General features: G+C 41.2%; 1 protein-coding gene across 1 annotated transcript; it reads left to right on the forward strand.

Moving 5' to 3' along the window:
* Positions 1-1669: 1669 nt before the first annotated feature.
* LOC116668469 lies at positions 1670-20688 on the forward strand. The gene is made up of 3 exons (XM_032496010.1): positions 1670-2484; positions 9803-9946; positions 20588-20688. The coding sequence occupies exons 1-3, from the start codon at positions 2100-2102 to the stop codon at positions 20686-20688; spliced, it is 630 nt and encodes a 209-aa protein (XP_032351901.1). The 5' UTR covers positions 1670-2099.
* Positions 20689-23814: the final 3126 nt, after the last annotated feature.

Consider the following 23814-nt stretch of genomic DNA (forward strand, 5'->3'; position numbering starts at 1 on the left):
CATCTAAGCCTTTAATGAGTCACAGTAGTAACATCCAAGATCACCGATCACAGATCACCATAACAAATATAATGTAGTGGAAGACTTTGAAATATTGGGAGAATTGCCAAAATGCTTGGCACAGGGTTGCCACAAGCCTTCAATTTGTAAAAAACAGTATCTGCGGAACACGGTACAGTGAAGCACAGTAAAACGAGGGAGGCCTGTGTTCTGAACAACCTGGTCCCTGATTTCTGCCACTCACTCTGCAGACCAGAAGAAATGACCATTTCAACAACAAAATATAATTTCAAGAAAAATCAAGAAAATTAGGGTAATGGTAGAAAATCTTCACTTTTTCAGGGCTAACAGTGGACCTTCAGTATTACAAGATTTCATTACAGTTCACTTGGCGTCAGAGGACAGAGACTGAAAAACATGAAATGACACATGTCAGACTGTTACTGTTTTACAGAGGGTTTGCCTTTATTAAGTATTCCATTTACATACACCGCCACAGGGCTGATTTGACAGAGGTTGCTGCTTTCACGTATTTTCAGATGGAGAAAACTCAAACCTCCGGGCCTAGCCCCCTGACACTCTGTGGGGGAAAGGGCTCCTTTAAACGTCAACAGCCAAAAAATAAATTGGCTCAGGCATGTTTAGAGCAAATAGCAGAACAAATGTTGCATTTTCTTTTCCTTTTTCCTTTGAGGTTTGCATATAACTCAATACTTCAAAATTAAAAAATGTGCTGCTTTTCCAAAGGACATTCTGGCCTTTGGAAATTTTGGAAAAAGCAAGTAAAACTTTTTCTTCAAAGGTAGGTGTGCAAGATAGGAATGAATGTGTAGTCAAAATATATTGCTCTACAGCAAAACCTTTCAGAATTTCCAGCATTATGATCTATTAAGGGTTACAGTTTTAAACACAGTTAAAAGGTTATAGCTCCAAGTTCCAAGCTGAGCGCATCCTCAGGGCAGTGCCTAGCAGTTGATCATTCGTAGGATCCACAGTCTTTAAACCATCATTGACAGTTCAGTTCAGATGAGTTCTGAGGAAGCTATTATAGCCCGTTGGAGAAGTAATGCATGCATTTAAAATACATTAAATATTGTTATGCAGCTACTCATTGCCTTCAACAAAATAAAATGCTTTTTAAAACTGCCTGAACCGTGACTGGGTTCTGCCTAGCACGGTGTCTGATGTGCAATAAATACCTAATGAATGAAATAAGTCTTTGCTAATGTTGATTCAAAATATAAAATTAAAACCAAGCCTACAGAGTTGTTACACCTCCCAGCAAGTGGAAATCCATGGAGCAAATGACAGGGTTTTGATCTGGGGCCCAGACCATCCTGTGGGGTAAAATGGTTTGTACATTAAGGTTGAAGACGTGAGACGCACCAAGCGAGAAGTTTACCCTCCTGCCTTGTCAGAACCCTGGCTGACCTGAAATAACACCCACCAGCTCGAGTTCAGAATTTCAGAGCAAGGGCAGGGTGCAAGATAGAGTTTCACCCTCCGTTTTCGGCCGGCACAACTGACTTTTGTGCATTCCACCCCAGCACTCCTCCCGGGCCCCGAGCTTTGGGCAGGCTTGTCTGAAGTTACCCGGAGTCAGAGCCAAAGGGCATCTCAGCCTGAGCTGAAATGACTTCCTGGTTTAGGCGCTCGTTCTGGTCTTTCATTCCTCCCTCTCTCCCGTCCTCCCCCGGGGAAGTGAAATGCAGAGAAGGCAGTGCCACGGTGAAGATGCGGGCCCCTGAACGCAGACCCGCAGAGCCGGGGCTGGAAGACACCTGCCTGCAGGCCGCGGAGCGCAGGGAGGGAAACCTCGGCAGTGTCCGGAGACCGGCCACAGAGCCGCCCTGGGGCGCACGGCGGCCGCTGCAGCCCGAGCTCTGCGCGAAAGGCCAATGGGGCGGCGGAGGCGGATGCGCGGCTAATAAACGCAGCCCCTGCCCGCGGGCTAGGACCGGAGGGAGCTGCGCACACCCCGCACCGCCCCTACCTCTTCCCCGCGCCCGGGGGAGTTGCGGGGTCTGCGTGCCGGCGTCCCCGCGGGGTCCCCCTTTCGCCTGGGGAGGGGACAACCTCGCTCGTCTTGGGACTCGAGGATGCAATTGCTGCCCGCTCCTAGCTTCCTTCTGCTCTCCAATGGCGGTCCCCCACTAGGCACCCTGCCCTGGTTTCCTTCAAGGTACCACCTCAAGGGCCCGGGACCCCCACCCCCCGAGAGAGACCGCGCAGTGTTGGGGCGACGGCAGAAGGGGGAGCCAGGGACCGTTCCCCACATCTGCGGAGGAACAGGAGTGGAGGTGACGATGGGGAAGCAGGGCCTGCAAGTCCCCCTGCCCTGGTGGAGCGTGGAAACGCCGAAAGGAGAGGGGGATGCCCTCACCCGCAAACTTCCGGAGCGGCCAGCTGGCAGCCGGGATGGCCCGCAGCGAGGCCGCGGGTGTGAGGAGCGCCCTGGCTGGGACCCCGCGGAGGCAGGGGTGGGTAAGTGGGCTGCAGAGACCCCAGCCCGCGCTCCGCCCCGGGCGCCACCCTCTGCGGGTGCCCCTTAGGCTGGGTAATTAGGACCCCACCGCGTTGTCCCCGCGGCCCTACACTTTGTGGGGCTCGCCATTGGGAAGCGCAGTGTCATCAGTCTGCAGGGAGCGGCTAAATGACAGAGCGCTGGGCCGCCCCGGCGCCCGGGTCTCGGCGGAGCTGCCACCAGGAGCGGGCGATTGCCGGCTCCGGCTCCCGCTCCCGCTCCGAGCTCTCTCTCAACCCCCCACCCTCGCTCCGAGGGAGCCCTCGGGTCTGGGACGATCAGGGAAAAAGACCTGTTGAAAACTCCTAACACTGACTTGAAAGACAATCAAATCGCCGGAGCAAGAAAAAAAAAAAACCCCTCTCCAATTTGGTATTTTGAAATGTCATAAACGCTGCAATGCAGTTAAGATTGCTGCGCCCTTAAATGGGCCAATAATTTCCAGCTCTCCCCCACAAATTCCTCCGACTGGGGATTTCAATGTAAAGCAATTCAAAGAAGTAAAAACCACTTTATTGCTGTTCGAAAATTCGCATGCATTTATTCTGCTTAAAATTTGATATAGGGCATTTTTTGGTATTCCCATTTATCGCTTGCCAAGAAATAATTAAGAATAGGAGCTCAAAGATTAATTTTAAATAAAAAATCTTCTCAAATGAAAATGTCAGGTCATAAAAATTCCTTTTAAATCATAACAGCATATAAATCTTTGAAATTAACCATGTAATTACAATGTCTATCAACTTTTACCTTGAGCTTTGAGCCTCTCTTTTTAATCTTCCATTCTTTTTTAATGAATAGCTATTTTGAAATTAAAAAGTACTGTTCATTACACATGCCCCACTATAATAGGGTTTTTATCATATTTGCTCTATGTAAAAATACTTGCTACTTTGTAATTATTCACACGCCGATCCTTTCCTATATTGAGTAGAAAATAAAAAATGAAATAGAAGTCAAAGGTGCTTTAGAGCTGAATGATTTACACAATTCATTAAGGACGGTGATTTTTCAGTTAGCATCAGATTAAATGGTTACTTACTCTCAAATAGCCCTTGGGGAGTTGAATTGCTGGGTAGCAAACAGATTAAAGTTTGCATTGAAAGAAAAATTGAATTCAGAGGTAATCAATAGCATAATAGGGGCAGTGAGTGGTGCCTGCTGCCTGAAATGAAATTACCATATTTTTAATCTTAATTTTCCACTCTGTTTATCTGACAGTGTGGATGTGCAATCCAAACAGATAATGAGAGAGTGGGATATTGACACTGCTGTCCTCTGGAGTGCTTGTTTTCAGTGATTAAATGCTGTGATCTGTGATTACTTTGTGCAAGGATGTCGGGGCTGCTGGCCAGAACCATGGGAGGGGCACTCACTCAGCAGCTGTAGCTCCGGCTCTCCCAGGTCCTAATGTCTGAAATTCATTTTCCACTGGCAATATTAAAAAATAAAGATTACCTATTTATGTATATACTTCAGCTGCACAAATTACAATAATTAATCCCATTATTATTGTTGTCCCGACTCAAAAATATTTAATTAGATCAATATGTAGTGAACTCTCTCTGTAAGTTTGGTATTAATGAGTCCATAGACTTGCTTCTTATGGGAAGATGTGAGTTATAGGAAGCAATATGCTGGGAAGCTGTGAAAGGAAGTGTATTACCATTAGAGAAGCAGTAGAGAGAAGAAAACTTGGGGCATTGTTGAAGGCATCCAGCCCCAGTGGCTGCAATTATATAACAAGCTGTGATAATTTTCTAAAATGCAAATAGTCCTCTCTGGGTATTGGGAGAAAGTCCTCTCGTGCCTTTAATTAAATTAATACCTCTAGCCAAATAACAAAAATACCCAATCACAAAATTTAAAGTTATATAAATCCCATATTCTCTAAATTCATTATCTTTTGGTATCTACATGCACCTTGTGGTTCGTATAATTCTGACAAATATCCTATATTTAAAGCATTGTTCCATTTTTGCAATGAAATTTACAATGCTTCACATTAGACGACATATTATGGATGCATCATTTGAATTTGAATTCACTTAATCCTGCTGTGGGAATAGATTTACAATAGATGATGCCTATCTACCATCTACACCGACAACCTGCAATGTATAGCCTACTTTTGCTTCCACTGGGTAAAGTCCGCAGTGTGTTTGGAGAATTCGGTAATTATGCATAGTTAATTTATTTATACTCCCATTATCCATATGTGGACCCAAACAAAAAGACATGAAGAGAAAGAGGGATGGGTAGTGCTGGCTATCTGCTGAGAGATTATTACACAGCATTTATTTCTCCAAATTGGAGAGTCTCACACCTAAAAGGTGATAGTACCATACCTCATCCAGTCATTCCTTAATTTGGGCTAGATGTGTTGTCTTCAGTTCCTAAAGCACAGAATATCTATTTTTTTCTCAGTCATTTCTGTTATGCACCATTGTCTGGTAGAGGAAAGAGAGTGCTAGGCTAACTACTTGGAAGTGAAGAGTGCAAAATAACTGTGAAAAAGGTGAACCAGCTTCGTGATTGGCTGTGAATTCAAGGCTATTAATTCCCTGATTTGACTCCCTCACAAAAATCCCCCACTTCTCTGAAAGTCAAGTGGTTGAAATGAGAAAGTTTTAGTAAATTAATATTTAACCCTCCAGTGGCTACAGGCAATTCTACTCTTGTAACACATATTTATTGAGAAAGAAACTGGGGAGGCATATATGCTGATAAATATTGACCGATGACTGTGACTTAATTTTGTACTTTAAGCATAGACCAAAGAAATTCCCTCTTGTTATACAAACCTGCAATGAAAATTGCACGTCTCTTACCGCTTGCTTTAGATACACTGTTATTTTGTAAATTTCTCTAAAGAAAGGTGACATTAGCTCTACACAATAAATGAATACAGCCAAGTCCGAATGAATCTAAATAGTTGTGCTGAAATGAGCTTAAAATTTTTCGCTTAGAGTCTTTAAAAAACAAATCACAAAAAGATGTATCAGGCAGATTAACAGTTTGGACTGATTCTTTCACATGGAGTTTTAGTACCATTCTGACAAGTTATTCAGTATTCACAAAAATTCATAAACTTGAATATAAACTACATACAGTCCTGTATTCATTACAACAAACTCATCCAATTTTTTGATAACTTATATTGTGTCCTTAAAATTTTTTATATCAATATTTAAACATGCTGATTCTCATAGCCATAGAATATGGTTGATACATAGTCATTGACATGGAAAGTAGTCAAAATGCTATTTGAACTTTTTCCCCTATCTCTTGACTACCTCCATAATCCAACTGAAACCTAGGTTTTCTAAGGATACAAAAGCTTTCCTTTGCCCCTATACCTGCAGTCACCATTCGAAGTTTATTGAGCTTGAGGGCACACAAAGAGAGTGAGAAAATCCAAACCAATCTCTTTCCTTTCACTCTCTAAATCCTGACATGGTCCATCACCTTTTAAAAATAGTGAGCTGGCCTTCCCCCAAAAAGAGAAAGGAAACAAAATCTAATGGAAAACAATGGAAGAAGGATAATCTAATCTTTAAATAAGAAGACATGTTTCTGAAAGCTTAAGAAGGGTGAGTTTCACACTGATGTCACCTTCTCCTGAAAAATGCCAGCCCTCCAGGAGGTGAAGAGGGAAATATTAATGCCATTAATCCATTGTCCCCGAATTCTTCCTAAATAGACAGGATTTGAGGGAAGGCTCTAGGTCACAAAAGTGGAAGTATTCATGGAAAACAAAGTGGTTTTCTCCTGACAGGCGTTTCGTCCATTCAACCATTAACAAGCCAGTCCTGGGAAAACCTAAATGTTCTGGTGAACCATACCACAAGCCAGGAGCTATGACTTCCTATCAGTGACTGAAATTTTCCTCCCAATGCCTGTTTCTTGTGGCCAGGGAGGAAAGAAAACATACTTAACACAGACTCTGGAAATGAAAGTCCATTCTGAGGCATCGCCAGGTTGACTAATGTCTCCTATACATTGTGTATTAGGAAAACAGACCCAAAGGGGTTTCTCCAAGGAATGGTGGCTCTGTTGGACCCAGCATGAAAGCACCAAATACTATTATGCATTTTCTTTCATGTCTAGAAGACAGGGGTTTTTTGGTTAACTTTTGAAGTCTATACTTCCTTGTAGCATTGAGGCACAGTCTTGATAGCAAGAAGCAGAAAATAAAGTTACCAAATGATGCAAAAAGTGGAGACAATTTTTGTGGAGTAGAGGTGAGGAATTAACTATGGGCTTCATAAAATCTGCTTGGGGACACATCTGCTTTATTTGTTTGCCATCAGCAGCCTCTAGCACAGTGCCTGGCACATGGTCAGTATTAATTAGCTTCCTAATGAGTGAATATACAGATATAGCAAAAGTTTGAGGACAGTCAGATTTGATTTCAAGTTTCATTTAATAATCCAGACCTCAAATGTTTAAGTTATGAAAGGCTAATCTTCTCGGGGTTCAAAGCATGCCCTAAATATGCTCTATCTACAAGTTCATTACTCTAGCAAATTGCTTGGAAGACAGAAGCAATAGCCTAGGAAATGAAACAGCCTTACTGAGACTCAGCTTCAGATACTCAAAAAACCACAACTGATCACCTTCCAGTTGAGCTATACCCTCCCCTAGCCCACAGATCGCCTTCCAGACGCAGTTAGTTCAAAATGCTGCCAGCCATATGCTTGGGCTCCCCTCACTTCCCCTATTGTCTTGACATCACCCTTCACATTATTCCTCCTTCTCCCCTGAGTAAGATGGGCTCTTTGTGTCATCTCCACCCACACGGTACCAGAATTGTCTGTGTGGCCAATAGGATATGGAGAAGTGGTGACATGTCATCTCCTGGATTAGGTTTTGAAAGACAGTGGCTTCAGAGCTGGGCTCATTCTCAATCTTTCTTTCTCTCTTTCTCTCTTTTCACTTACTGTGGGGGAAGCCAACTGCCATATTGTAAGCTGTCCTTTGGAGAGGCCCACAAAGAGGAAAACTAAAATCTTTGTAACAGCCGGTGAGGACTAGAGGTCCACCAAGAAGTCCATGAGTGAGCTTGGAAGGGGATCTTCTCCCAGTGAAGCCTTCAGATGAGATAGCTGCCCTGGTTGATAGCTTGTACCAACAGAAGTGATTCTTGAGCTGGGATCTTCCAGCTAAGCTGCTCCCAGAATTCTGCCCACTGAAATTGTGGAATCAAATGCTTATCGTTTTAAGCTGCTAAGTTTTAGTGTAATTAGTTACACAAGACCAGGCATCAAAATACAGGTATCATGGGCTTTACTTCAGCATCATGTGGTGCCAATTGCTTATCTTTAGGAATCCTTTTTGTTTTCAATGAACCTTCTCTGCCTGCCTTAGTAGATGTGAGTCTAAGTAGTCTAAACTGTGGAATCTAAATTAATAGTGTCCTGAGATGTGGAAATTGCACAATCAAGATATTTATTTTTAAAGTTGGTAGCAATATGTCTTCTTGATATTATGCCTCTAGCATTTAAATTTGAGGACTGCTTTGCTGGGACCTATATTTATAAAATCTCACAGACATTGACCCATATCAATAAGTATTTCTCTGGCCAGTTAAAAAAAATTATGCATGTATCCAGTAGACTTACAGTTTGAATGAGAACAGGAAGAACTGTAAGATATTCATAGATACCTGTTCATTCTTTTTTTTTTTTTTTAAATCACATTTTGAAAAAACCTGTGTAATGGCCCCATAGGAGACTAGAGGAGGGCTAAAAGCAAGACATGGTTATAAGTGGAATTTAAAAGACTATTTTTCCTTTTAGATTCTCCAGAAAATTACAATATGACAAATATTTACAAATTAAAATCCCACAACTGGTCCGGAGTTTTGATAGAATGCATATAACACATTTGTTCAGAGTAGAGGACTAGGAAACAATTCTAGTTTGACTATAAGATAGTTCCCTTATCATCTTAACTTGAATATGAAACAATTGCTATGAATTTATGGTGTTACTCAAAGTGACTGTTTACTGAGAACTTATGTTATTTACACACACATTTTCACATCTAATTCAAACCTCCCTTTAGATTGAATTTGGGTCATAGGTATTGTGATCCCATTTTATGAGTGCAGTATTGAGGCTGAGAGGATTTAAATAATTTGCCCTTGTCACGCAGCTTATAAAAATGGACCCAGGAAGCAAAGCCAGGCCTTTCTGAGTCCAAGGTTCATGCTCTTAGGATTAAGCTGTATTACCTTCCTGTATTACTATTTCTATTAGTTTTAGTAAATGCCAGTATACTAGCAACTGTTGAATTCTTTAAGGCAGATTTGTAGCCAATCCATAACCATCACCACCAACAGAAAGACCCTCATGTTCAAAAAGATTTTTTATTAAGCTCAAGGTGAGAAAAGGAGCTTCCTCTTACTGAGAAGATGCTCAGAAGGGAACAGTGAATGGATGATGATTTTCACGTTCTGAACTCTCCCTACACGTCAGATGAGGAAGACGTTGTCAGCATTTACGGAAACCCTCTCATCTCATGCCTGCATTTTGTAGCTGTCACTGTCTCCTGAGTTTCAGAGTTGGCCTTTTGTCTCAGAATATCATTTGCCTTTCAACTTTCCTATTGAGGGTAAATATGATTTTAATATATTTCTGAGTATTCAGTACCAACCTTTAAAAAAAAATCTATACACATATAATTAGATTTTTTTTTTCCAGGGGAGAAGGGCATTTCTGTTATTCATCTTCCTCTGGAGTCTGAGCTGGAGTCCTTTGGTTTTTCTAGTTAGGATTCAAATCAGGCAGCTTCATCAAAGAATTTCTGGGCGGCGGACGCATTGGCACTGGGCTGTGTTTGTGGGTCGGACTTTGAGGGGAATGGGTAAAAAGGAGGATGGCCAAGCTCGCTGGTCCTCCTGAGTGTGTTAGCATCCTTAGGGTTCTGCTTTGTCTGTGGGCCCTGCCACTCTGCTTATATCATCACTGAGGAAGATATCGAAGGAGAACGGGGAGAGAAGCAACACAGCCCATGTCATCACACACAGAAAGGAAGTGGCTGACCATGTATTAAAATACATACTAAATAGGGCAGTCGTCATCTCTAACTCAACAGTTCCAATAACCACAGCCTGTCTTTTAAAAATCAGAGGAAAACTAACATACAGCTGTTCAGCACTTTGGTTTTTGATGTCACTCTGTGTGTGTGTGTTATTCATTAAGTAAGAGGTGCTGCAAATTCACTGAATAGTTAATGTGATTCTGAAGTATTTCTTTTCCCTTCATATTACAGTGACCTGCTCCATTTTGAGGATGATTTGCTGTCTGTTACTGCCACAGCCGTATGTAAATATCACTGGCAAATTGAGACTGGAAATATTTTTCAAACGACTGTACCTGGCTCACCTCTCCATAAAGCCTCTGCCCCACTTCTTAAGTTTATTTCCCTTATTCCTAAGTTTTTGTTTTCTGTTGTTTCCTTCTTTTCAATCAGGTGTGTCTTTGTACCTTCGTGCCACTGTCCCTACTTTAAAGATGGAGAAAGAGATAAAACACGAATATTTTATTCACAATTGCAAAGAAAAATCCCATAGCATCAATTTGTGATATCCTGATTTATAAACCATGTACCTGGACAAAACAGTTTTGCACCACGGCTCCCAAAAAGGTAACAGTGATCCCCGAACAAGCATCTCCAACAGTTGCTAAGAAAAAAATATTATCTTGACTCCAGTAACTGTTAATGTCATAACATTAAAATAGAAAAGTCAAATTAATGACTTCTAATTTAATTAAATTGATATTAGAATACACTTTTGATGAGGAGGTGCTTTGAGATGGTGGAATAGAAGGATGCAGGGCTCACCTCCTCTCACAAACACATCAAAAATACGTCTACATGGGGAACAATTCTCACAGGATACCCAGAATGCACCTCTGAAGACTTCTGGTTTTGTAAGGAGGTTAACTAAGTTTTGTTTCCACTTCCCTTATTTTGGAGAAGTTTAGAGAAACTATATCTATTTGACTTAGTTATTAAAACAGCTAATACAGTTTAAAACACATTAAAATGTATTCTTGGTTTTTTTTGTTGACATGATCTTAGATTCCTTTGTGAAATATCTCTGCGATGGTGTAAGGCACTAGTGTTTGACTTTCCTTACAGGAATTTGCAACTTAGATTAGTGAATTAATAGGTAATGAGTATGGTTTAAACCAGAGGTCTCCAGACATATTTGATAGCGTGTCTCTATAATTAAGGGAATCTGAGCACGTACCACCCCAGCCTGTGCATGTGTATTTAGCAAGGATGTACGTGTATTACTTCATGTAATCAATATTAGTAGGGCTTAGTTCCTTTCTTACATTGTGGATTAAGAATTATGAGTAGAAGTTGTATTTCCTTCCTGTACCCCAGAGGATTATGTTGGGTATATCCCATTTTGGAGATGACTGATACAAACTGCTGTAGAGTTTCTACTTTTCAAGTGAAGATTTTTTTTTTTGCTTTATTTAATATATTTATATTTAGTTGTTCATGCACTTAAATTACAGATAGAACTTTAAAACTGTGATTTATGATATTTATACAATTTTATTGCTATGCAGATACAAATGAGGACCACAACACTAAAGATTAGAGTGTAATCCAGTTCCCTGATCTGAAGGTGAAGGGCGATGAAGTGTGTGTTATCAGAATGTCTGCTTCTATGAGCGTGGAGTTAGGGCAGAGGAAGGAGGAGGACGTAAGCATTGTCAGCTGTCTGAAGGGCTCTTCTGGGAAAGAGGTTCCTACTTGTCTGTATCTTTCTAGAAAGACCATTTGGAACCCAGTGGAAGTTACTAGGAGCAATCTTTGCTCAATGAAGGACATTTTAATTTAGGGATGTATTGACATGCTGAGCTACAGCAGACTGTTGTCCTGTGATGCACAAATCCCCATCTTCAGGACTGTGTAAGCAGAGGTTGGAGCTGTTGGAAATATGTAGATAGATTTCTGCACAGCAGGGAAACCAGGGCAGGTAATCTCTAATGTGCCTTCCAATTCTTAAATCCTGTGATTTTATAATAATCAAAGAACAGTTACCCAGAAGGCTGGAAACTCAGAATCCCTTTGCCGCCAAGAGTCATTATTGACTGCACTCGAAAGTGAGAAGGTTATGTAAGAGGCAGAGATTGAAGGACGTTTCCACTCGTCCAGAACTACAAGAAGAAATCCAGTTTCAACTGGGCACAGAACCTGTTGGGAGCATTGGTCACGATCAATTGCATGAAGTGAGTCTGGGGGAAAGTTCTTCCCTTAAAGACCTTTGCAGAGGGAAGAAAAAATTATCCCCCTGGGAAGGTCTGAACTTGACTAAGTCAAGGGTAAGCTAATCTTACAAAGTCTTTTCCATTACTCTGTTTTGGTGGCTTATTACGACCGTTTGCTATGGTTAATTAACTGAAACAAAAAAAAGAAAGAAAGAAAGAAAAGAAAAGAAAAAGAAAAGAAAATGGCTGGCAAAAAACAGAAGAGAAATTGTCGTTTTAATGCTTTCTTCCGACTTGCTTCTTTTGGTTATGAGCAATTTACCATGAGTCAGTGGGCAGGAGCAGACTAATAATGCATCTTTTAAAAAAGTAATGAACTACTCTGTTGTGTCATTTCTCATAGATCCAGAACTAAGGGCTGTGTGTGGGTTTCTGGTCTCTACAGAGTCTGACAAAAATAAACACCCAGGAAAATAAAGAAAAAATTCCACCAGTTATAGGCGGGAGAGGTAGAGAACCTATACCCTTCTTCTCGGGTGATAAGCAGGGGAGGCAGCATTGCCAGTGAATGGCTCCACTTACTGAGGGTTTCTGGGAGCAGAAATCAATGCTGTTGCCTACAGGCAGGTGCAGTGCAAATAAAGCCCCTCTGTGCTGTCCCCGGCTCAGGAAGGCATGAGATCATACAGTTCACACCAGCCTCAAGAAAGCTGCCAGCTCTGCCCATCTGGAGGCTCCTGTCATGATAAACTCCCCCCAAAAGCCAGTGCCCCACTCTTCTGCCTCTTTTACTCAGCCCACTGCATCCCTCCACAGCAGGGGCAGGGAAAAAGCAAACATCCTCTTTTTCAGGGCTGTTATAAGGCTCAGATCAAGGGACACAATTGCCAGTTTCACCAACTGGACAGTCAGTGTTAACTGTATGACGCTATGATGATTTGTAATCAAAGTTGCAGTAATTTGATCAACAAAATGAAAACCTATGTCTAGTGTATCCCATTCATGAGGATAAACCAATTCAAGGACTTTGCACTAAATAATTAAATACCAAGAACAAGCCAAGTAATTATTTGAATCTTGGATTCTTTAAAAAGTTGCCTGGAATATTTTATTAATCTTCTTTAATTTGCTATAAACTGTGAATATGGTCCTAAGTTTGTGCATATATTTGGTTTCTGATTGTATTTAAAATAAATTCCTTATGTCGTGAATATAATTATTTTACATTTACTGAGTTGATTTCAAAGTTCACAAAATTAGAATTATTCTTGATTTAGAGGTTAAGTGGCCTCTCATATTACAATCAGAACAGATTATAGACAATAATAGTCAATTCTATTGTCTGTTATTAGCTGTAACTTTGAACATTATTAAAATTCTAGGTATAATCATGTGTTAAAGTCTCAGTTTTATGCTAATAATTGAGAAATTGTAATGATTTAAGCAAGAACTGAGCTAAGGTTTATTAGCAAACCAAATGAACCTTGCTATGGGGCTCAGAGTTGGACAGTTATTGTAGGATTTAACCTACAATTATTGCAGGATGGAAACCAAACTCATGAAAGACTGATGTATAAACTGCAAGTGATGAGATTACAGCTTTGGAAGGAAGGCTACAATCATGCCTCTGAGTCATGCTTGATTATCTCTCAGCCTCCTTGGACAAACTCATTGTCTCCTGATTCTTATGTGCTCATTCTCAAAGAGTGGCTCATGTTCAACTTCTAGGGCTATCTTATCTTATTTTAGATGGCGAGCAATACTAGCTAATAGAGAAGCATCAAGTATGAGCATTATCCAGAAGGTAAAACTATCAATAATATCATTCCAAAAATGCATATATAATTTTTATAACATAAAATCCACCCATTCTAAATGTATAAACAATGATTTTTGGTAAATCAGAATTGTGCACACATCACTATATTCTAGTTGTAGGATATTTCCATCAATCCTAAAGGATCCCTTGGGTATTTGCAGTCTATCTCTGCTCCTACCCCCCAAACCCCAGGCCACCACTAATCTGCATTTTGTCTCAATGGATTTTCCATTTTGGGACATTTCATACAACTGGAACCACACAATATGTATGTAGTCTTTTGAATTTAGTTTCTTTCACTTGGTGTAATGTTTCTGAGGTTCATCAGTGTTGTAGCAGATACTTCTTTCTTTTTCATTGTGGAATGGTATTTCATTGTATGGTGTATCACATTTAAAAAAATCCACTCACCAATTTATGGATATTTATGTTGTTTCCATTTTGGGGTTACTGTGAATAAAGCTGCTAAAAACATTCATATACAAGTCTTTGTAGGGGTGTATTTTTTCATTTCTTTTGGGAGGATACTGAGGAGTAAAATTTCTGGGTCATATTATAAATTTATGTATAACTTTTTATAAAATTGTCAAACTGTCTTCCCAAAGTGGCTGTACCATCTTACATTTCTACGAGCAATATATGAATGTTTCAGTTTCCCCTTATCCTCTTCAAAATTTGTTATGGCCGGCCATTCTACTACCTCTAATAGTCATTTGATGCCCATGGTCTCATTTAACATGGACTAATTGAAGCTCAGGGGCCATAAGCACCATGCCTGGGGCCACTCAGATGGCAAAGGGTGGAGTCAGAGCTCTGCAATTCACTGCATTTCTCAGCTGGAGGCGCTGGTCTGTCTCTCCAAGGAGATAGGGAACTGGACAGTGGGAGGAAATATAGAGCAAGAACTATTTATTGTATTGGGGCATGATTAAGAGAGATAATAAATAGACAGATGAGATTTCCAAAGGGGCAGAGTGAGGAAACAAATGAGAAGAGGGTCTGGGTGGTCTTGAAGAACCGCACTTTGGGGGCCCTAGCAGAGTTCAAGAAGTGGTAGTGAGAGATCCATGAGGCTCGCTGCTATGGAAACCGAGAAGATGAGCATTCCAAGGACAAGGGGAGGTTGGCAGTGTCAGACACTGCAAACTAGTCTCAGAAGATAAAGCTTGAAGGCCACCTCTGCAGGTTCATTGTCCCTGTCCCCGTCCACGCATTCTCTGCTCCTAACAAAATGTTTCCAAACATTAACAGATATCCCCACTGGATGAGGGTCACAGAGTTGCCTCCAGTCGAGAACCACTGTTTTATTATCAGTTCATGCACTGTCATTACAGAACTCATTACAATGAATTAACATAATTTCTGTCTGGCACTGTACCTGGCATCTGGCAGAGACACAGAAAATATGAGGTTCAAACCTGCGGAGAAGTGAAGACTGAGAACTTTAGAATCAGACTGGGCTTCACTCTTTTCTCACTTACAGCAGCTGTGTGATGCTGGGAAACTGTATCACCTCCCCCGGCCTCAGTGCCTTCATTATAAATGGGATAATAATGGTATTGGGCTTATGGCACAGATTAAATGATGTTGTTATTCTAAGGGTCTTATAAACTGTCTGGGGCAGAGAGAAGACACTAACGAATCATCTTATAAAGAGGATGCTCTGTCTGCCTGCGTTGCTTTCCCCTTACCACGGCAGCACACGGTACCTGGCACAAGATGCTCACTCAGCACACTTTTGGGATGGGGCTAAAGTGATACAGCAACGGTGTGTGTACACGAAGTTTTCAGGAGGCGCAGAGGAATCAAGTAAACACAAACAGGGAAGGAGGTGTGGACAGGAAGAAAACTGCCAGCAGATGGCCTCTTCCTACTTTACCTTCCTGGCTCTGGCTTTTCTGCCGTTATCTGATCCCTGTGTTACTTTAAGCAAGTTCGGGGAGAACAAGGGTAGAAATCAACAGCTAAACTAGAGGCAGAACAACCTGGATGCCATAAAATGTCTTTTATTCAAAGATAAGTGTGTGTTTGTTTTACTTTCCCTACTAGATTACAGCCTGCCTGAAGGTTGAAGGTATTGTGGCTTGTTTAGTTTAAATGTCCCCTTTCCAGAACCATAGTTCTCAGATAGATGATCAGTAGATGAATAGGTGCACGTCTGATGCTGATCCACTTACCATTCAGTGGGGCATGTGTTTAATGGAGCTCTTCCTCTGTGGAGGCCGCGGCGATGACCTGTGACACTTCTGTCACATGCTCACTGCGCTTACGTTGGCAAGGTGATTGGCTAGAGTTAGATTTGGGGACTTTGAGATGGTTACATAGGTCCAGCTCCTGCAGAACTCGCTTTGCTAGTTAATTTTTACTGGTATGAAAGAACCCCTTGGGGGTGGGAATAGTCCAGTGGTAGAGGACGTGCTTAGGTCCTGGGTTCAAGCCTCATGTACCTCCATTTAAAAAAAGGGGGGTCGATGATAATAATATCATCTCTTGAAAAAAAAAAAAGAATCCTTTTTATTAGCATCAGTGCTGGCAAATCAAGCTAACTGGCAACAGATGACCCAAAGTACAAATGAAAAAATTAAATGGGCACCCACCAGAAGGCGGAAGTGGGGAGAAAGAAGGAATTACGCTCTAGCGTAATTTTTCTCAAAATGTGGTCTTTGGATAGCCTGCTTGGAGAATCATCTATGGGGGAGGGCAGTGCGTTTTTTAAGATACAGTTTCCTGGGCCCCGTATGAGACCTGCGGAATTGGAATCTGTTGGTAAAAGACACCCCCGCCCCCCGCCACACACACTCTTCTTTATTTTTTTAATTTTAAATTTAATATTTTTAGTTCACACTAAAATGTGAGAACCACAGCTCTAAGGAAAGGAGAATTTAATATAAACAGTCATCTTCTACCAGGAGCCTATTGTCTGTGACACCGGGCAGTTTCACTGATCTTACAGAGTAATTAAAAAAAATTTTTTTTATTGAAGCATAGTTGATTTACAATGTTGTGTTAGTTTCTGGTGTAAAGAAACTGATTCGGTTACATATATATATTCACATATATAATATATATATTCTTTTTCAGATTCTTTTCCACTATAGTTTTTACAGGCTATTGAATATAGTTCCCTGTGTTGTACAGTAGGACCTTGTTGCTTATTTCATATATAGTAGTTTATATCTGTGTATCCCAAATTCCTAATTTATCCCTCCCTTACAGAGCATTTATTAAGATCTTAAGAGACATCATAATAGTTTTTGAAAAAGAAACTCTGATTTGCAGTTAAAAGACCCGAGAACTAGTCCTGTCCGGTCTTCCATACCCACTCTGCTGTTTCATAAATAAATACTAATAACAGCAAACATCGACATAGCATGTATCTGAGATCCTGTTCTAAACACTTTACATAGACTAACTCATTTAATTCCTCTCAACAGCCCTATGGGGTTGGCTGACCCCACTGTCCAGATAGTCAAACAGGCACAGAGAGGTTAGGCCCCTGTTCACAGTTAAATAGCCAAATAAACAACTGAAAAGTTTATTTTATGTAAAAAAACAGTTCTATATTCAAAAAAAATTTGTATATTAGAAACTGTAGGACAGGGAGTTAGGAGACCTGGGGTCTAAGCTGAGCTGCTATTGCTGGTTATGTGACTACGGCTGGTCACCTAACTCTGGCTCTCATTGCTACTTCAGTAAAGTGACATTCTAGAACATTCTAGGGTCCTTTCCTAAATCTTCTTGTGCATTCATCACTAATCTTCCTGCATGTAGTTGGCACACCCATTACACTTCATTTTTTAGAACTCAATACGCATCAAAAAATGATTGTCGTATAGGCTTGCTTCAAAATTAAAGGACTTTAAATTCTTACTTTAAAATGTCTGTATTACTTAGTTCCTATTAGACACAGGGATAAATATTTTAAAGACAGGTATTATATTTCCATGAATTTATTTCATTTTCTTTTTCATTATGCACCTGCAGGAAAATGCGGTTTGTCCTGCCCTGGACCCTCGTGTAGCAAAAAGAGGCATCTAGAAATGGTGAGCAGTTTGACTAATCCGGCCGCGGCGAGCTCTTCCTCTTTCAAAATGAGGCGAAAGCTTAGACAACTATTCACTTTGCTGTGAAAATTTCATCTGTTTTTACAGATGAGTCTTCCCAATGGGGGACAGAGAATCCTCTAAGTGAGCACAGCCCGAATGTTTCCTTTTCATCATTATCTAAAGCACAGCCGAGTCCTGCAAAGACAATTGTATAGCTTCTTGTGCTGCTTCATGGGCTTTAAGTGCCCACAAAGAGGATTCCTTATGCTTTAATTTCTCTTTATTTTTCTGACTGTAAAGACCCTTGGGGTAAATGCCAGCCCCACAATCCTGCCGTTATATGGTTACTGTCAGCCCGCTCCAATGATGCTTCCTGTTCACGAGGCCTCCTTTCATGTGACCACAATGTCCTGGCTTTGCTGCAATTCTTCGTCAACGCCCATCTCTTCAATAGCCTGTGAATAGTATTAAATGGTGTTTATGCTAGCTATTGTTGCCTTTTGTGTGGTTCGTCTAATTCACAGAGAAAAGTCTGCTTTTGTGGCAGAAGACCAGCTACGTCATGGCACACCATGTGCCTTCTGATGGGACCCAGTCCTGCTGAGTGATAACATTGCAGGCCTGAGCTCCTTTGCAACACAATCCCGCATTCTTAGCCCAGTCAATACTCTCACAGGCAGACTGGTTTACTCTTTTTATGAAGAGGTAGGGGAAGATAAAGCACAAACAAATACCAGATCCTGAAACAAAACCGAAAAGCCGGGTAAGTTCAGCTGATTTGCAACTGACTCGGCCAGGCTAGAAGGGAGAAGGCACGGGAAAGAAAATCACGGATTTATTCCATTTGCAACCAGACGTACCAGGTGTACGCACTGTGGTGGTAAATATTTCACTTTTCAGGGGGAAGAGTGCATTATGGTTTCAAGGTATTGTTTAAAATGAAACTTAATACCAGAGTCACAACTCCACTGGGCTTTTTCGAAAGTGCTCACAAAGGAGAAAGGATATAGTATTGATGATTACATTATCCTCGGGTTCAAGAGTCTTTTCAGGGCAGGTATGTTGCTATGTCTTGAAAGGGCTTTTGATGTAAGAAGATCATTACGGACACAGTGGTAATTGATCCCTGGCAGCCCAGGTTTTTGGTGCTGTGGGTTATTTTATCCTGTTGCTCTGCATAATCCGTTTTCCAGCTATCTACGATCTTTTTTATACCCCTAATGGTGGCTTATATTTTAGTTTTCTTTTTTTTTTTTCCTTTGAGGAGAGGAGTGCTTCCCAGACAAAAAGCATCAGGTGCACAGAAAAGGAAAAATTTACTGGTAGCTGGTGGTACATGCCTTTCGGTCCAGAAAGTGTGTTTTCTGAATTACAGGGTCCAGCTTGTTTTCCTCATGTCTTTCTACTCACTGACATAAAAACCAACCCAAATGTACAACTGGACCCAGGCACAAAGAAGGAAAAGGAAACCAGTTTAAACATGTCACACAGTCCAAGTTTTCTGGAAGAGAAAGTGTGCAAACGATAATATCATACATTGAAAAAGATTGACAAAATGAGATGATTCTAATTCCTGTTCAAAATTCTGAACATTTAGGGTTTTTCTTTTCTTTAATGAGAAAGTTAAAGTAGAAAGGGTCCTATCCCATCTTCAATCCAAGAAAAGCATGTGATCTAGAAGTTTTCCGAGTTATGTCAAGCCATGAAAACCACCCCCTCCAACTCGGTGACATATTCATTGTGCCTTGTATGAGTCTAGCGTGGAGACAGTTGCTGTGGTAGCTTTCCAAGAAGTCGAGTCTGCAGCGTCTTGGGGGAAAAGTTAACACTATAAAGAAATCGGGGCTAATTAAGTCCTAGTGAGGCAGGGTGACGATAAACCCAAGTCTGGAGGCAGAGCGGCCAGTATGAGCTGGGACAACAGAGCCAGAGTGTGTCTCAGTCTTGGTGTCCTTCTGGCTGAGCACTGGGTGGGGGTGGCGGGGGGTGAGGGGGAGTGCATATGACAGGTGCTAAGTTCGCATGGGCTATATGTAGATAGGTCTCTTCCTGGGAGGATAAAAAATTTTTTTAAAATAGGCAAAGGAAAGAAGGGTTGTTACAAGTGAGAAAATAGCAAAAGCAATGCCTGGGGACATGAATGAACTTCTGTGGGTGGGACCTGAGCCTCGAGCAGGGGAATCTTGAAAGATAGACCTTTCCCTGAACAGCAGGTCTCCTCTGGTTGGGAAGGTCGACAGCGGTGTGGGCGGTGGAGCAGTGAGTGGGAAGGGGAGCCACCTGCATGGATGGACGGACGGGTGAAGTCATTCCATCTACATCACCCCACCCCCTGCCCGGGTCTGACCACACTGACCAGAGGAGAGAGGAAGTCTCAGGAAGGAAGGTAGGTAAGGCTTGGCAGCAGAGGAGGGACCAGATCCTTGTAGGCATCCAGACTCAAGACTCAAGAAAAACAATCTGCACTTGAGGACATGGGTTTTCATTCATTTATTCATATACTTGTTTAATCATCTGAACAAATACACAGGCGTAGAGTACAAACTAGGCAAAACATTGTGCCAGAACTCCAGAGGATTTCAGAAAAATACGAGAATCCTTCTAATGGCAGGCCTGGCTCTCTCTCTACCCCAGAACTATTTCCCAGTCCCGTAGTTGGGGCTACTCAGAGGTCACACGAGGGCTCACTCCTCTTGCTGATGAACTAAAGCTGCACCAGAGCATCCGCTGTGCTCAGCTGTGCTGCTGGTCCTTCACTCATTCACTCGTTCGTTGTTCATTCGTCAAATATCTACTGAGGCACAAGTATGTACTTGGCACAACGTAGACTCTGGTGACTGAAAAATCAATGGAGCGTGTGGTTCTTAGCTTTGAGGGGCTCATGGTCTAATGAGGGTCAGACATCTTAAGAACAACGATTTAAGGTAATCCTTATGTGGAGTATGCTGTTGCAACACAGAGGACCAAGTGCCCAACCTGCCTGGAGAGAGCTGGGAAGACTTCACAGAGGAGCTGCTGTGTGAGCTCTGTCTGGAGGAAAGCCCTGTGGACCCCAGGTAGACAGGGAGGGAGTGGCTTTCCAGGCAGAGGGGGCAGCGTGTGCAAGGAGAAGGCTCCACGTGTTCAAGGAAGTGCACACAGTTGGGTGTTGACAGGGATGGGGTGGGGACGACACTTGGAAAGGCTGGCTGGATCAAGACCGTGAGGGAGTCTTGGTTTCGTTGAACCCTAGTTCCAAAAGTTAGTCTCTTGTTTTCTTCCATGTGACCAAATTCCAATTTCTATCTCTACCATGGTTTGTTCATTTACTCACCCAGGTCCCACCTTTTGCTCTTGAGAACTCACATGAGGCCAGACTCTCCTCATTCCAGACACCAGCTACGTCTTTCCCAAACCTCTGCCAGTTGTCACCAACCAATTTCTCCTGACTGAAGCTATGCCAGCCTCCCCAGAGGGGGAATCCTAGATTCTCAGGCCTGAAAATTTCTAAAGTGATCAGACTAGTGTTTTTTTTGTTTTTATTTTTGCATTAACAGACATGATAGATGATTTTCTCCTGCAAGATATACTTTCAAGGGTGCACTTATATCATTGGCTGTGGCACAAATAAGAGAGGTTGAAACCCTGTTTCTCTTACCAGTTCAACTAATGTTTAATGGAATGCTAGTCATGAAAGTGACATTATAGGACCAGCTCTGAAGCTGCAAATATTGGCCCTGTCTAAACCACATGTAACAAATTCCCTGTGATTGATCTTATATCTCTGATCTCAACCAAAGCTTGACTCCCCTTACAACAACACTGCACCTCAGCTTGAATATTCCTGGTGATGTAAATCTCACTCTCTCATAAGATGATCATTCAACTTGCGGACAGATCCAAACATTAGATAGTTAGTTCTTTCTTAGAGTAGATGTCTCCCTTTCCATGAGTTCATGCATCCCCGCTCCACTCTCTATGGTTACATGGGAGAAATATAATCATGCCTCCACATAATGGCTCTTTAAATATCTAAAGATGATTATGCTAGACCCCAGAACAGTTTTCTCTTCCTAGTTTATGTTACAATGGCATGGTTTCCATTCTTAGGGGAACTCCATTTTGTCAATGTATCTCTTCAAATACGATACTCAGAATGAAAACAGTTCTCTCCGTGTAAGCGTACCAGCAAAGCAAACATCTGGGACTATTACTGTTTTTATTCTGGATGAAACGTTTCTATTAATGTAATTTAAGATCTCATTAGTTCTTCTGGCAACGCTGTCTATGGGCCACTATTGGAATTTTCATTAAATTAAACCCCCTAAACAATTTTATTTGAATTGCCAATGGCTCAGGTGTCTCTCATCTTCTAATTGGCCAAGCGTTTTTTAACCTCATTGCAGAACTTTTCATTTATCCCTATTAAATTTCATCCTATTAGTTTTGCTGATTGTGCCAAGCTGTCAAAATCAATTTGAGTGTATCTGACAACTAGTATGTTAACCGTCCTTCCAAATTTGTGCCATTACTAAATCTAGTAAGTATGCCTATTTTATTCTAATTCCAGTGTTTAATAAAATATCAAACAGGATGGAACTAAATACAGAGACTAGCGGCATGCCACTGAAGACCATCTTCTCCTTCTAGGTTGCGTTCTTCTTAATATTAATAGCATAAAACATTTTAACCAATCGTGAAGCCAGCAAAACGTAATGCCATTCATCCCACTTGGCCATAGATAGATCATGAATGATATTTTTGAAATAATATCATTTTGGAAGTCAAAATATGCAACTCATTTGGAATAAAATTTGTTTGGAAATGCAAATTGAGATTATTTTTGTTCAACTTACCCTTGTACAGAGAAAAGAAGATCTTTGAAGTTCTACTAAGGGGAACGGGAAGATCAGACACTATAAAAGAAAAATGGTCTATTTGTTAAATGGTCGTATAGGAAAAAGTCTTAAATGCAAAAGACAAGTAAAACTGAGGAAACTGTTTGGAACATATATGACAAAGGGCTAATTTTATTAATATACAAAGAGCTCATATGAGTTAACAAAAAAAGATGAATAACCCAAAGGAAAATGGGCAAAGGACATGAACAGACAGTACACACACACACACACACACACACACACACACACACACACACACAAATGGCCAATTAACACAGGAAAAAATTTTAATCTTACTCACAATTAAAGAGATGGAAATTAAAACACAGTTGAAATACGATTCCTCATCCATCAGCCTTGGTAAAGAGTATACTCTGAGAAGCTCTCTCATATTATAAATTGTTAATTAGCACCACCTCTTTGGAAGGCAACCTGAAATCATCAATCAAGATTTAAAACACATACAATCTTCCATCCAACAGTTTTTCTTCTAGGATTTTATCCTGCAGAGTTCCACAAGGCACAGAGAAATAGAGAAGTTGTAGAGGATTGACTGGATCCATCACTTCTCAGCTGTGTGATCTTGAGTAAGTTGCTTGACCTCTCTGTGCCCCAGTGCCTTTATCCCAAAACTTGGGATAATAATAGTATCTCCTTATTGGAATGTTGTGAGAAGTGAATGAGTTCTTTTAAAAAGTGCCAAGCAAATAGAAAGTGGTATATATGTGTTTGCTATTTGAACTACTATTATTTAGAAAGTTGTCTATTTCAACCTTAAAAAACAGTCCATCAATAAGGGTCAGATTAATTAAATTATGGTATATGCATACAATGTGCTATTATACAGCAATGACAAAAAAATCAGAGAGTTTTGTAATTGTTCAACATATCTTTTGGGGGGGACACAATTCAACACATACACGTACTATATAGTTTACTTGTTTTATCAGAGTTACTGTTTTTATTGTCTGTCTCTCCTCAGAGACTGTAAGCTCCACAAGGAACTTACCTTTTTCTCATTTTTGTTCACAGATGAACCCCAAGGGCTTGGAACAGCACTTGACAACTGGTAGACACGCAGTAGACCTTTTCTGACTCATACTGGCTATCATCACACAAATATGCTGTTCACTAACCAAGGTTCTAACTATCCAGCTACTAAGCAGTCTTCAGTCTCTTTCTAAAGAGAACCCTGAGCAGCTGGAGAAAGATTCGAGTTCCCTAGAGGCTACATTTTCCTTGAAAACTTATTCTGACTTACAACTCAGCCTCGTGAGTTTGGTTGGTGTCAATAACCTTGGGTGAG

This window comes from Camelus ferus, chromosome 14, assembly GCF_009834535.1.
Source record: "Camelus ferus isolate YT-003-E chromosome 14, BCGSAC_Cfer_1.0, whole genome shotgun sequence".
NCBI lineage: Eukaryota > Metazoa > Chordata > Mammalia > Artiodactyla > Camelidae > Camelus > Camelus ferus.